This window comes from Salmo salar, chromosome ssa22, assembly GCF_905237065.1.
Source record: "Salmo salar chromosome ssa22, Ssal_v3.1, whole genome shotgun sequence".
Taxonomy (NCBI): domain Eukaryota; kingdom Metazoa; phylum Chordata; class Actinopteri; order Salmoniformes; family Salmonidae; genus Salmo; species Salmo salar.
The window spans coordinates 38,265,482-38,280,309 of NC_059463.1; the positions used below are offsets into that span (position 1 = coordinate 38,265,482).

Sequence of the window (14,828 nt, forward strand, 5' to 3'; positions counted from 1 at the left end):
AAAACAAGTATCCTGCAGAGTTCCCAATCTGAGTTGTCTCTATTGGATCAGATGGGCAGGGTAGATCACTGTATGATCATAGGAGCAGTCTGTATATAGTCCTCTCTCTAGGTATTTATATCCTGCAGCAGGGAGGGTCTCTCCCCTCTCCCCTCTCGCCTTACCTTCTCCCTCTCCCCTCTCCTCTCTCCCTGGGTATGGGGAAGTGATCCACACACCAAAGCCCCTTTGAAAATTCCAACCAGGCCAGTCTCACTTTCCCAATATAACCCATTGCTGCTAGCCACACCCATGTGAACAGCCTGGTGGCCATCCTCTGTCTGAAAGTGTCACAGTTTGACAGTGTGGTGTGAGTGTGTAGGTATGTGTGTAGGCAGAGTGAGTCTTTCTGGTCCTGTTACTCTCTACACTCCCATATAATGAAATCCATTCTAAAAAACATTATTTGTTCCCTTGAAAAGGCACCATGATGAGGAAGACAGATCCAGTGGAGACAAAGATTGACCTGGGAGACACTGATGATGAAGACCTTGATGCAGACCTGTATGAGGACCATGAGGAGCCTCAGCTGCTATGGAAGGCTGAACTGGGGGACAGGATGGATGAGGAGGAACCTGTGTCCCCGTTAGTGGATCTTAGTGACACCAAGCCCCTCCTGAATGAGAGAGACCCTCGAGGAGTCAACGAGTGTTTGAAGGTATTTCACACAACCTCACATCAATGCATCAACCCATAAAAACAGGAGCTAACTGCTAACCAGACTACATTTTCTGTGTTTATATATTTTTGTCAATTTGAATGACTTCATGAATTAGTTCTTTGTGCTTTCAGGATTGTACCCTGAAACGGGTAACACTGTCACAAGCTTGATTGTCGTTTTTTCAAGCAGATTATCTGTCTTAACCCAATTAGTCAAACATAATTACTAAAACGATCTAACAAATCTGTTTTATATTTCTATAGTAATGTGGCATGTCCCAGTTGTTTTTGTATACTTGCACTGCCCTCTTGTGGTCATGTCATTGACTGCAGTGTATCTATATTTTCCTTTGAGTGTCAAAAACATACTGTCTGTCTATAAACAATCACCCCAAGATTATGACTCTGCCTCTAGGTGAGCTTTGAGGATGTGATAGCAGAGCCGGCATCAGTACGTAGTGGAGACAGAGTGTGGATCTGGAGCAACGCCCTGTTCGAGGTCACCAGGGTCTGGATCTACCGCATAGTGACCGTCCTGCTGGCCGTCCCTGTGTCCATCATCACCGGACTGATCTTCGCCATCCTCAGCTTCCTACACATATGGTATGTCTATAATATCAGTTCACTGTTCACTGAAGAACCAACATGAAATAGACGTTGAAATGACATCTGTGCCCAGTGGGTGAACCATAAGTTAACATCTTGAAACTCTTCTCTTCTCTTACTCCCTGTATTCTCTATCTAATCCTGAAAGGTTCTTTAGCCCATTCGTGCATCATATCCTTAGAAGGGTTAGAAGGATTACTTAATCCTATCCCAGGTTGTAAAATGGACTCTTCACGTGCACGCGCACACCCGTTTCATTTTTCTCAGATCGACCACTATCCAAATGCGCTACTGTTTTTCGCCCAGGGACTGCAGAGTCATCATTCCCCGTTCTGGCGCCTTCTGAGAGCCTATGGGAGCCTTAGAAAATGTCACGTTACAGCAGAGATCCTCTGTTTTTGATAAAGAGGCTATAGAAGGCCAAGAAATGGTCAGAGAGGGCACTTCCTGTATGGAGTCTTCTCAGGTTTTGGCCTGCCATATGAGTTCTGTTATACTCACAGACACCATTCAAACAGTTTTAGAAACTTTAGGGTGTTATCTATCCAAATCAAACAATATATGCATATTCTAGTTTCTGGGCAGGAGTAATAACCAGATTAAATCGGGTACGTTTTTTATCCGGCCGTGAAAATACTGCCCCCTATCCTAAACAGGTTAACAAACGAGGATCGGATGTTGTCAACCTTCTTTTCAAAATGGTTGACAAAGTCATCCGCAGAGAGGGGGGGGGAGGAGGATTCAGGAGGGAGGAGAAGGTGGCAAAGAGCTTCCTAGGGTTAGAGGCAGATGCTTGGAATTTAGAGTGGTAGAAAGTGGCTTTAGCAGCAGAAACAGAGGAAGAAAATGTGGAGAGGAGAGAGTGAAAAGATGCCAGGTCCACAGGGAGGCTAGTTTTCCTCCATTTCCGCTCGGCTGCCCGGAGCCCTGTTCTGTGAGCTCGCAATGAGTCGTCAAGCCACGGAGCAGGAGGGGAAGACCGAGCCGGCCGGGAGGATAGGGGACATAGAGAGTCAAAGGATGCAGAAAGGGAGGAGAGGAGGGTTGAGGAGGCAGAATCAGGAGATTGGTTGGAGAAGGATTGAGCAGTGGGAAGAGATGATAGGATGGAAGAGAGTAGCAGGAGAGCGAGAGCGAAGGTTGCGACGGCGCAATACCATCTGAGTAGGGGCAGAGTGAGTAGTGTTGGAGGAGAGCGAGAGGGAAAAGGATACAAGGTAGTGGTCAGAGACTTGGAGGGGAGTTGCAGTGAGATTAGTAGAAGAACAGCATCTAGTAAAGATGAGGTCAAGCGTATTGCCTGCCTTGTGAGTAGGGGGGGGACGGTGAGAGGGTGAGGCCAAAAGAGGAGAGGAGTGGAAAGAAGGAGGCAGAGAGAAATGAGTCAAAGGTAGACGTAGGGAGGTTAAAGTCACCCAGAACTGTGAGGGGTGAGCCATCCTCAAGAAAGGAACTTATCAAGGCGTCAAGCTCATTGATGAACTCTCCAAGGGAAACTGGAGGGCGATAAATGATAAGGATGTTAAGACGTTCCGCTAGCGGAACACCTGCTCCAATATCCAATGATAGGTGTGGCGCGAATTACAAATTCCTCAAAAATACAAAAACTTTTTCAATTTTTCAAACATATGACTATTTCACAGCATTTTAAAGATAAGACTCTCCTTTATCTAACCACACTGTCCGATTTCAAAAAGGCTTTACAACGAAAGCAAAACATTAGATTATGTCAGCAGAGTACCAAGCCAGAAATAATCAGACACCCATTTTTCAAGCTAGCATATAATGTCACAAAAACCCAGAAGACAGCTAAATGCAGCACTAACCTTTGATGATCTTCATCAGATGACAACCCTAGGACATTATGTTATACAATACATGCATGTTTTGTTCAATCAAGTTCATATTTATATCAAAAACCAGCTTTTTACATTAGCATGTGACGTTCAGAACTAGCATACCCCCCGCAAACTTCCGGCAAATTCACTAAGAATTTACTAAATTACTCACGATAAACGTTCACAAAAAGCATAACAATTATTTTAAGAATTATAGATACAGAACTCCTCTATGCACTCGATATGTCCGATTTTAAAATAGCTTTTTGGTGAAAGCACATTTTGCAATATTCTAAGTACATAGCCCAGGCATCACGGGCTAGCTATTTAGACACCCGGCAAGTTTAGCACTCACCAATATCAGGTGTACTATTATAAAAGTTTGATTACCTTTTGTTGTCTTCGTCAGAATGCACTCCCAGGACTGCTACTTCAATAACAAATGTTGGTTTGGTCCAAAATAATCCATCGTTATATCCGAATAGCGGCGTTTTGTTCGATGCGTCCCAGACACTATCTGAAATGGTAAATCAGGGTCGTGCGCATGGCGCAATTCGTGACAAAAAAATCTAAATATTCCATTACCGTACTTCGAAGCATGTCAACCGCTGTTTAAAATCCATTTTTATGCAATTTTTCTCGTAAAAAGCGATAATATTCCGACCGGGAATCTCCTTTTAGCTAAACAGAGGAAAGTAAACAAAGCTTTCGGTCGACGCGGGCACGAGCCTGAGTCTCACAGTACTGTAACCAGCCACTACCCAAACGCGCTACTTTTTTTCAGCCAGGGCCTGCAAAGCCACGATTCAGCTTTTTACCGCCTTCTGAGACCCTATGGCAGCCGTAGGAAGTGTCACGGGACAGCTAAGATCCTCACTCTTCAATAAACAGAGACAAGAAGAACGACACCTTGTCAGACAGGCCACTTCCTGCCTGAAACCTTGTCAGGTTTATGCCTGCCAAATGAGTTCTGTTATACTCACAGACACCATTCAAACAGTTTTAGAAACTTTAGGGTTTTTCTATCCATATGTAATAAGTATATGCATATTCTAGTTACTGGGTAGGAGTGGTAACCAGATTAAATCGGGTACGTTTTTTATCCAGCCGTGAAAATACTGCCCCCTAGCCATAACAGGTTAAGCTTGAATGGGCTATTGACTGTGACAGCATGGAATTCAAAGGAGGAGATAGACAGATGGGTCAGGGGAGAAAGAGAGAATGTCCACTTGGGAGAGATGAGGATTCCAATGCCACCACCCCGCTGACCAGATGCTCTCGGGGTATGCGAGAACACGTGGTCAGACGAGGAGAGAGCAGTAGGAGTAGCAGTGTTTTCTGTGGTAATCCATGTTTATGTCAGCGCCAAGAAGTCGAGGGACTGGAGGGTAGCGAAGGTATTGTGACCTGATTATGTCATCAGCCATTCTTATGCTAACATCTAGTACCTCATTTCATCTTCACTTCACAGCTCAGGGTCTGGACGCTGCTCTCTTCCTCCCTGGAAATGCCCCTGCCTTCCCAGAATAGGAAATGGGGCACTTCAATTAATTAAACAAGCACAGGCAAACTCCCTGTATTTGAAGTGAATCGTGTTTCCACACACAACTGGTCTGAATGTGATTTGCTTGACAGTACTCAGTGGTACCACACAAGAACTCCTGTATGAGGAGAGGAGTTTGTCCCGTACTGAATGTTATCATGAGAAAATATGATTTTACATAATCAGGTCACCATGGGTGAGAAGGAATATATCAAACGTTTGGATTTTAACTTCTCTAGGGCCAGTGGGACGATTTCGTCCCACCTACGTAACAGCCAGTGAAATCCCGTGGCGCGTTATTCAAATACCTTAGAAATGCTATTACTTCAATTTCTCAAACATATGACTATTTTACACCATTTTAAAGACAAGACTCTCGTTAACCTCTCTGGGCTAGGCGGGACGAATTCGTCCCACCTACGTAACAGCCACTTTAAGCCTGTGGCGCGATTTTCAAAACCTTAAAAATCCTATTACTTCAATTTCTCAAACATATGACTATTTTACAGCTATTTAAAGACAAGACTCTCGTTAATCTAACCACACTGTCCGATTTCAAAAAGGCTTTACAACGAAAGCAAAACATTAGATTATGTCAGCAGAGTACCAAGCCAGAAATAATCAGACACCCATTTTTCAAGCCAGCATATAATGTCACCAAAACCCAGAAGACAGCTAAATGCAGCACTCACCTTTGATGATCTTCATCAGATGACAACCCTAGGACATTATGTTATACAATACATGCATGTTTTGTTCAATCAAGTTCATATTTATATCAAAAACCAGCTTTTTACATTAGCATGTGACGTTCAGAACTAGCACCCCCGAACTTCGAGGGAATTCGCTAACATTTTACTAAATTACTCACGATAAACGTTCACAAAAAGCATAACAATTATTTTAAGAATTATAGATACAGACCTCCTCTATGCACTCGATATGTCCGATTTTAAAATAGCTTTTTGGTGAAAGCACATTTTGCAATATTCTAAGTACATAGCCCAGGCATCACGGGCTCGTTATTTAGACACCCGGCAAGTTTAGCACTCACCATAATCATATTTACTATTATAAAAGTTTCATTACCTTTTGTTGTCTTCGTCAGAATGCACACCCAGGACTGCTACTTCAATAACAAATGTTGGTTTGGTCCAAAATAATCCATCGTTATATCCGAATAGCGGCGTTTTGTTCGTATGCGTCCCAGACACTATCCGAAATAGTAAAGAAGTGTCACGCGCATGGCGCAATTCGTGACAATAAAATTCTAAATATTCCATTACCGTACTTCGAAGCATGTCAACCGCTGTTTAAAATCAATTTTTACGCCATTTTTCTCGTAGAAAAGCGATAATATTCCGACAGGGAATCTCCTTTTCGGCAAACAGAGGAAAAAATCACAAAGGCGGGGCGGTCGGGTCACGCGCCTAAGCCCAGTGTCCCTTGATCGGCCACTTGAGAAAGGCGATAATGTGTTTCAGCCTGGGGCTGGGATGACGACATTCTGTTTTTTCCCGGGTTCTGAGCGCCTATGGACGACGTAGGAAGTGTCACGTTAGAGCAGAGATCCTTAGTCAAAAGATAGAGATGGAAAAGAAGTTCAAGAAATGGTCAGACAGGCCACTTCCTGTAAAGGAATCTCTCAGGTTTTGACCTGCCATTTGAGTTCTGTTATACTCACAGACACCATTCAAACAGTTTTAGAAACTTTAGGGTGTTTTCTATCCATATGTAATAAGTATATGCATAATCTAGTTACTGGGTAGGAGTGGTAACCAGATTAAATCGGGTATGTTTTTTATCCAGCCGTGTCAATACTGCCCCCTAGCCCTAACAGGTTAATCTAACCACACTGTCCGATTTCAAAAAGGCTTTACAACGAAAGCAAAACATTAGATTATGTCAGCAGAGTACCCAGCCAGAAATAATCACACACCCATTTTTCAAGCTAGCATATAATGTCACAAAAACCCAGAAGACAGCTAAATGCAGCACTAACCTTTGATGATCTTCATCAGATGACAACCCTAGGACATTATGTTATACATTACATGCATGTTTTGTTCAATCAAGTTCATATTTATATCAAAAACCAGCTTTTTACATTAGCATGTGACGTTCAGAACTAGCATACCCCCCGCAAACTTCCGGTGAATTTACTAAAAATTTACTAAATTACTCACAATAAACGTTCACAAAAAGCATAACAATTATTTTAAGAATTATAGATACAGAACTCCTCTATGCACTCGATATGTCCGATTTTAAAATAGCTTTTCGGTGAAAGCACATTTTGCAATATTCTAAGTAGATAGCCCGGCATCACAGGGCTAGCTATTTAGACACCCAGCAACTTTAGCCTTCACCAAACTCTGATTTACTATTAGAAAAGTTTGATTACCTTTGGTGTTCTTCGTCAGAATGCACTCCCAGGACTTCTACTTCAATAACAAATGTTGGTTTGGTCCCAAATAATCCATTGTTATATCCAAACAGCGGCGATATGTTTGTGCGTTCAAGACACTATCCGAAAGGGTAAAGAAGGGTGACGAGCACGGCGCATTTCGTGACAAAAAATTTCTAAATATTCCATTACCGTACTTCAAAGCATGTCAACCGCTGTTTAAAATCAATTTTTATGCCATTTTTCTCGTAAAAAAGCGATAATATTCCGACCGGGAATCTGCGTTTAGGTAAAAAGACGAAAGAAAATAAAGCACGGGGTCGACTCGTGCACGCGCCTAAGCCCATTGTCCTCTGATCGGCCACTTGCCAAACGCGCAAATGTGTTTCAGCCTGGGGCTGCCTCGATATCATTCAGCTTTTTCCCGGGCTCTGAGAGCCTATGGGAGCCGTAGGAAGTGTCACGTTACAGCAAAGATCCTCAGTCTTCAATAAACAGAGACAAGAAGAACAAGATCTTGTCAGAGAGGGCACTTCCTGTAAGGAATCTTCTCAGGTTTTTGCCTGCCATATGAGTTCTGTTATACTCACAGACACCATTCAAACAGTTTTAGAAACTTTAGGGTGTTTTCCATCCAAAGCCAATAATTATATGCAGATTCTAGTTACTGGGTAGGAGTGGTAACCAGATTAAATCGGGTACGTTTTTTATCTGGCCGTGTCAATACTGCCCCCTACCCCCAACAGGTTAATGTACCACTTTAAAAAAACAAAATATCCTCTTACCCAACCCCATTGACATGATAAACAACCAGAGGAAACTATGGTTGAAATGTTGTTTTGTATTAAACCATTTCATTAGTAAAGTCATTGATAACTGTATATTGCACAATACTTACAATGAATTTGGAGATAAAAAGTGTTAATTTAAAGAAAACTAATATTGGCCTAAAATGGCTGAATTCGATCATTGTACCTAAATCAAGGTGGCCAAAATCTAAATTGCACCTGGGCTGGAATAATACATTATGGCATTTCTCTTGCATTTCAAAGATGATGGTAAAAAAAATGTTTTAAATGCATGTTTTTTTCTTTGTATTATCTTTTACCAGATCTAATTGGTTATATTCTCCTACATTAATTTCACATTTCCACAAACTCCAACGTGTTTCCTTTCAAATGGTATCACGAATATGCATATCATTGCTTCAGGTCCTGTAATCCAGTTAGATTTGGGTATGTCATTTTAGGCAAAAATTGAAAAAAAGGCTCAGATCCTTAAGAGGTTTTTAAGCCAATAGTTGGGAGGTGGGGAATTTAATATCATGATGATTACTTACCATATATGCATTGCAGTATTTTGTGGTTGCTATAGACACACAGGTTTCCTTGTACTTTCCATTTTGGTTGCTATGGGAACACAGGTTTGAGTGACAAGAAAAAACAGGCAGACCTTCATGGTACATTCCATTTGTGGTTGTTATGGAAATAAAGGTTTGTGACAAGAAAAAAAAAGGTAGCCATGCATGATATATTCCAACGTCATCAGCATGCTACATCTCCTGCCAAGTTGCGTTATTTTAGGTGAGTCTCAGGTTTTATGGGGTTAACGCTAGAAGAGAAAGCATTTTGATGCTGTTTATCACCACCGTCCGCTCTCAACTTAACGTGTGGTAGTAAATATATCACAAACTCAAAATGCTTAGGTCTACATGTCAGTCTCAGATCTTTGTACAGTTCTCTGTCCCATCAGCAGATCCACCTGCTCAATCATATATGACAAGTCTCTTCATGGAGGGACTAACCAGAACATATGTTGGTAGTGTATCATAAGGCATTATATATAGGTGCATCATGGAAAGTGTCATCCAATTCTCTGTACGGACCTCACTTGTCTATATCTGAGCATTGCTATATGGTTGGTGGCACCTTAATTGCGGAGAACAGGCTAGTGGTAATGGCTGGACCAGAACAAGTGGAATGGAATCAAATTCATCAAATATGTTTGATGCCATTCCATTTGCTCTGAATCCAGCTATTATTATACCCTTAGCAGCCTCCTGTGATCTTCACACTATATTGGGCTACAGTAATTACTGTGGTGAACCATCAGGGATGTGTGTAATGCAACATAGGTCTGCTTTATCCTTTAAGAAATGCTTAGGGTCCCAGTGTGAGGTATGGCATGAATGTTGATAGAGAATGGGCCTTACTGGTGTGTGTGGGTGGCTTGGTTTTACTGCCATTGTTGGGACCAGAAGTCCTCACAAGAATAGTAAAATAAGGAAAATTAGGACAAGTGGGAACATTTCGCCAGTCCCCACAAGGAAAAATGATATTTAAGGCTTAGGGGTTAGGTTGAGGGTTAAGGTTACAATTAGTGTTAGGCTAGGGGTTAAGGTTTAGGGTTCGAGGTTAGGGAAAATAGGATTTTGAATGGGAATCAATTGTTTGGTCCCCACAAAGATAGTAAAAGAGTGTGTGTGTGTGTGTGTGTGTGTGTGTGTGTGTGTGTGTGTTTGTTCATTCGTTGTTGTGTTTACAGGATGTTTATAAGCGATAATTAACGAGAATGTGTTGTAGTCAACAAAGCATGTGTGTAACTGTAGGCTATGTGTTGTGCGTTTGTGTGTTTGTGTTATGCTATGGCTACAGTGGTTACAGTTTGACAGGACAACTAGGGGCAGCTGCCTGCTGGGTGCTGCTGGCATTCCATGAGTGACATCACATTGAGGGGAAATCCAGAAGCCTGGGTACAGCCACTCCCTGTCCCACTCCCCACACTGCTTCTTTGACCACTACAGCTACCACTGCCCAGATCCAGGATAACTGCCAGCCCTACTGAGACCGCTCTTCTCGGACCCCTCTACTCTGCCTCGTACCTCTCTGCCCCTCTCCTTTGATTAGCATATGACCGCAACCATGGCTGATATCAACAATGGTTATGAACAGAGGTTTCAGGCAAACGGACACCATAAAGAGATTGACCTGATCAACAGAGACCCTAAGCAAGTTAACGAGGATATAGTGAAGGTAGGCTATATTACATTCAAGTGTGTGTGTGTGTGTGTGTGTGTGTGTGTGTGTGTGTGTGTGTGTGTGTGTGTGTGTGTGTGTGTGTGTGTGTGTGTGTGTGTGTGTGTGTGTGTGTGTGTGTGCTTGCACGTGCACCAGAAGTGCTATCCTTTGGGTTACTATTGTGACCATCAAATGTTCCCTGAAACAGCCTGTATCCCTGTAGCTCTTTACCAAGCCAGCTACAGATAGTGACTATATTTCTGGGAAGGCAAACACAAGGGTATGAATGGCAGTGGAACGGAATGTTTATCTGCCAAAACTGCCATCATGGAATTTGTTCTAATACATGTTTTTACATAATGTCTTTGATGGTTTTCTCTGGTATTCTTTGATTTGCTAATGAATCATTAGGCTTTTATGGTTTTTATGGTTTTAATGGTTTTTATGGTTTTTATGGCTTTTATGGCCCTCTGTATATATACACAGTAAGTGTATTTATAGTTACCGGTAGTAGTGTCAGATGGACTGCAGCTTCCAAATTCTGTTCCTTTAATTAGATCTGTGACTTGAAAACAGGCGGGTTGTTATAAAGAGAACGTCTATCTGTCCATGTTGTAAGAATGTATCCAATTGCCTTATACAGTATTTACTCATGATAGATGTATTTGCTTGGGACAGTGAGAGGTTTCAGGCAATATAATATAGCAGTTTTTAACTGAGCTTAAAGAAGGTCCAGCTGCTGATGGCTGTAGCATAATGTGCTACAATACCCATAATGCGTTGCATCGGATATTAGGTTTTAACTTAGTAAAGATATTCCTGTAGCTAACATAATGGTGTCCTGTCTCATTTCCGTTGGTGTCAGATGCTGGACCCTTTTATCAATTACAGTACAATGGCCTCTCTGTCCCCCCCTGCAGGTGGACTTTGAGGATGTGATCGCTGAGCCTGATGGGACTCACAGTCTGGACGGGGTGTGGAAGGCCAGTTACACCACCTTCACTGTGTCCAAGTACTGGTGCTACCGCATCCTATCAGGCATTTTGGGGATCCCAGTGGCTCTGCTGTGGGGCTTCCTATTCGCTTGCCTCTCCTTCTGCCACATCTGGGCCGTTGTGCCATGCATTAAAAGCTGTCTGATCGAGTCCCAGTGTCTGAGCCGTATCTACTCCCTGGCCATCCACACCTTCTGTGACCCCTTGTTCGAAGCCCTGGCGAAAATATTCTCAAGTGTTCGGGTGGTGCTACGGAAGGAGGTGTAGGGTTCAGAAGCATGGGAATGGGACAGGGAGGAAGTGGTTAGGCTGCTCTCCACCCATTTTTTAGCAGATGCTCTCATCTACAGCAACTTACAGTTAGTGCATTCATCTTAAGATAGCTAGCTGAGACAACCACATATCAGTTGTAGTACATTTTACATCAATAAAGAAGTTATCAGCAAATTCAGTGCTAGTAAAAGACAACTGTATGATTTTTTTTTTTGGGGGGGGGCTGAGATGTCTTATTTAATATGGTCTTTGTAGAGGAAGGGTTTCAGAAATTTTTTTGGAAGATGGGCAGGGACTCTGCTGTCCTAGCATCAGGGGGAAGCTGGTTCCACCATTGGGGTGCCAGGACAGAGAGGACTTCGACTGGGCTGAGCGGGAGCGGACCTCCTGTAGGGGTGGGACAAACAGGAGACCGGAGGTGCCAGAATGGAGTGCTCTGCAGTATGCCACGTAGGCTACTTCCCTGGCCTCCTGTCTGACTGCTGATGCTGGGTCTGGGTCTGACCCATCTTCCAAACAGAGCTTGTGATAGATAGAGATTATTGTGTTCAATCAGAAGACAAGAAGAAGAGTGCTCGCATCTGGGTGCTATAGATGGGGGGTAATCCATGGTCTACACAACATGGTACACTACAAACAACACTCATCCATGCTTGATTGATTTGATACTTAAGTATATTCCATGCTCTATTCCATGGTCATTTTTCACATGTTGATGCTACAATAAATGACTTGTTTATTGTTCCAGGTATATGTGATGTCTGTCTTTAGCGCTCGTTGTGACGTAGAATCTGCCGACAGTACTGTATGTAACTGATATGGAAAATATTCAGTGAAAGAATTCCCGGTATGCTCAGGCAAGGGTGGGGCCAGATGGATCTACACAAACATGTCTCAGTGCCAGTGGTGAAGGTTATATGTAACGTACAGTATCTACAGTTGAAGTCGGACGGAGTTTACATACACTTAGGTTGGAGTCATTGAAACTCGTTTTTCAACCAATCCACAAATTTCTTGTTAACAAACTATAGTTTTGGCAAGTCGGTTAGGACATCTACTTTGTGCATGACACACTCATTTTTCCAACAATTGTTTACAGACAGATTATTTCACTTATAATTCACTGTATCACTATTCCAGTGGGTCAGAAGTTTACATACACTAAGTTGACTGTGCCTTTAAACAGCTTGGAAAATTCCAGAAAATGATGTAATGGCTTTAGAAGCTTCTGATAGGCTAATTGACATCATTTGAGTAAATTGGAGGTGTACCTGTGGATGTATTTCAAGGCCCACCTTCAAACTCAGTGTCTGTTTGCTTGACATCATGGGAAAATCAAAAGAAATCAGCCAAGACCTCAGTAAATACATTGTAGACCCTCCACAAGTCTGGTTCATCCTTGGGAGCAATTTCCAAATGCCTGAAAGTACCACGTTCATCTGTACAAGCAATAGTATGCAAGTATAAACACCACGGGACCCTTCAACCGTCATACCGCTCAGGAAGGAGATGCGTTCTGTCTCCTAGAGATGAACATACTTTGGTGCGAAAAGTGCAAATCAATCCCAGAACAACAGCAAAGGACCTTGTGAAGATGGTGGGGAAACAGGTACAAATGTATCTACATCCACAGTAAAACGAGTCCTATATCGAAATAATCTGAAAGGCCGCTCAGCAAGGAAGAAGCCACTGCTCCAAAACCGACATAAAAAAGCAATACTACGGTTTGCAACTGCACATGGGGACAAAGATCGTACTTTTTGGAGAAATGTCGTCTGATCTGATTTAACAAAAAATAGAACTGTTTGGCCATAATGACCAGCTTTATGTTTGGAGGAAAAAGGGGGGAGGCTTGCAAGCCGAAGAACACCATCCCAACCGTGAAGCACGGGGGTGGCAGCATCATGTTGTGGGGGTGATTTGCTGCAGGAGGGACTGGTGCACTTCACAAAATAGATGGCATCATGAGGCAGGAAAATTATATGGATATATTGAAGCAACATCTCAAGACATCAGTCAGGAAGTTAAAGCTTGGTCGCAAATGGTTCTTCCAAATGGACAATGACGCCAAGCATACTTCCAAAGTTGTGGCAAAATGGCTTAAGGACAACAAATTCAAGGTATTGGAGTGGCCATCACAAAGCCCTGACCTCAATCCTATAGAACATTTGTGGGCAGAACTGAAAAAGTGTGTGCGAGCAAGGAGGCCTACAAGCCTGATTCAGTTACACCAGCTCTGTCAGGAGGAATGGGCCAAATTTCACCCAACTTATTGTGGGAAGCTTGTGGAAAGCTACCCGAAACGTTTGACCCAAGTTAAACAATTTAACAGCAATGCTACCAAATACTAATTGAGTGTATGCAAACTTCTGACCCACTGGGAATGTGATGGAAGAAATAAAAGCTGAAATAAATCATTCTCTCTACTATTATTCTGACATTTCACATTCTTAAAATAAAGTGGTGATCATAACTGACCAAAGACAGAATTATTCTTGGCTAAGGTGTATTAAACGTCCGACTTCAACTGCATGTGTGTGTGATATGGAATTGCAATATATAGGAATTCACAGCATGTTTATCAAAGTCAAAGAAGAATCTGATGATCTTGAGATTACCTGTATTTAGATGCCAAGTGTGATTTTATTCATCCCAACTAACGCATCAACAAAGGAGGAGGAATATTCTGTTATCTGATCTAAAGATACACCATTAAATCGTTAAACATAAAAAAAGTGTCATCACTCCAAGGCACACTCCAGACATGGATCTGTAAACACAAAGGTTATAACCGACACCAGGGTCGTGTTCATTAGGCATCAAATGGAAGAAAATGGATTGAAACAGGGAGTGACTACTTGAACTTGTCCAATAGGAAACACTAATTTTAGATTTACATTGTAAAATGCTTTAAAGCATGTTCTGTTACGTGCCTTGGTGAACATGTCCCAGCTACAGAGAAAGCCCACTGAAAGATATTTATAATTAACCCAAGATAGTTTGTCTGTGTCTTTTGCAGTAGGAGAAAATATTGCATAGCGGGCAGAACAAGCAAGGAGGTGGGCAAAGCCAAGCACGAGCTAGCGAGAACCTATTGCTGCGTTGTTGCATATATTTGCATATTTCCGTTAGGGAACGCCTCGTCTGTGAAGTGCGTGTGTGCACAAACTCAATTCAACCTTGCACTCCTAAACAATGCCATTTTTTTTTTACTTTGGCAAAGTGTCAAGTCTATAAAACTTTCGCTGTGTTCGTAACAGATTCTAGGTTTGGGAACAGAAAAAGTTTCACCTAGTTCCATCCTCTCCCACTACCTGCGACTCGTATTTGGTGGTGAGAAAACATTCTAAACTGACGCTTCAATGGATGCTTATAGCCTCTGTGACGTGTCTGGGTTATAGCTTCTGACTGTAACCACACTTTTTTGAAAGACCTACAAACCTTTCTGGC

General features: G+C 42.4%; 2 protein-coding genes across 3 annotated transcripts; both read left to right on the forward strand.

Moving 5' to 3' along the window:
• The first annotated feature begins 274 nt into the window (after positions 1 to 274).
• On the forward strand, positions 275 to 9,985 carry LOC106583537 (caveolin-2). 2 transcript variants are annotated; one of them, XM_045705742.1, is made up of 4 exons: positions 275 to 361; positions 462 to 697; positions 1,115 to 1,302; positions 9,748 to 9,985. In XM_045705742.1, exons 2-4 carry the CDS (start codon positions 467 to 469, stop codon positions 9,812 to 9,814), a joined length of 486 nt encoding a protein of 161 aa, XP_045561698.1. In that variant the 5' UTR covers positions 275 to 361; positions 462 to 466; the 3' UTR covers positions 9,815 to 9,985. The 2 variants fall into 2 exon arrangements, with proteins under 2 accessions (XP_045561698.1, XP_014023314.2); XM_014167839.2 differs by lacking the exon at positions 9,748 to 9,985 and adding an exon at positions 1,454 to 1,523.
• Positions 9,875 to 11,564, forward strand: LOC100196833 (caveolin 3). The gene is made up of 2 exons (NM_001141855.2): positions 9,875 to 10,125; positions 11,031 to 11,564. The coding sequence occupies exons 1-2, from the start codon at positions 10,003 to 10,005 to the stop codon at positions 11,370 to 11,372; spliced, it is 465 nt and encodes a 154-aa protein (NP_001135327.1). The 5' UTR covers positions 9,875 to 10,002; the 3' UTR covers positions 11,373 to 11,564.
• The last annotated feature ends 3,264 nt before the right edge of the window (positions 11,565 to 14,828 follow it).

Excerpts from the sequence above, each read along its gene's own strand:
- LOC106583537 (XM_045705742.1), top strand. The coding sequence starts at position 467 with ATGATGAGGAAGACAGATCCAGTGGAGACAAAGATTGACCTGGGAGAC. Across the intron at positions 698-1,114 it reads GAGTCAACGAGTGTTTGAAG|GTGAGCTTTGAGGATGTGAT; the intron begins GTATTTCACACA and ends CTCTGCCTCTAG. Across the intron at positions 1,303-9,747 it reads CTCAGCTTCCTACACATATG|TGGTTACAGTTTGACAGGAC; the intron begins GTATGTCTATAA and ends CTATGGCTACAG.
- LOC100196833 (NM_001141855.2), top strand. The coding sequence starts at position 10,003 with ATGACCGCAACCATGGCTGATATCAACAATGGTTATGAACAGAGGTTT. Across the intron at positions 10,126-11,030 it reads TTAACGAGGATATAGTGAAG|GTGGACTTTGAGGATGTGAT; the intron begins GTAGGCTATATT and ends CCCCCCCTGCAG.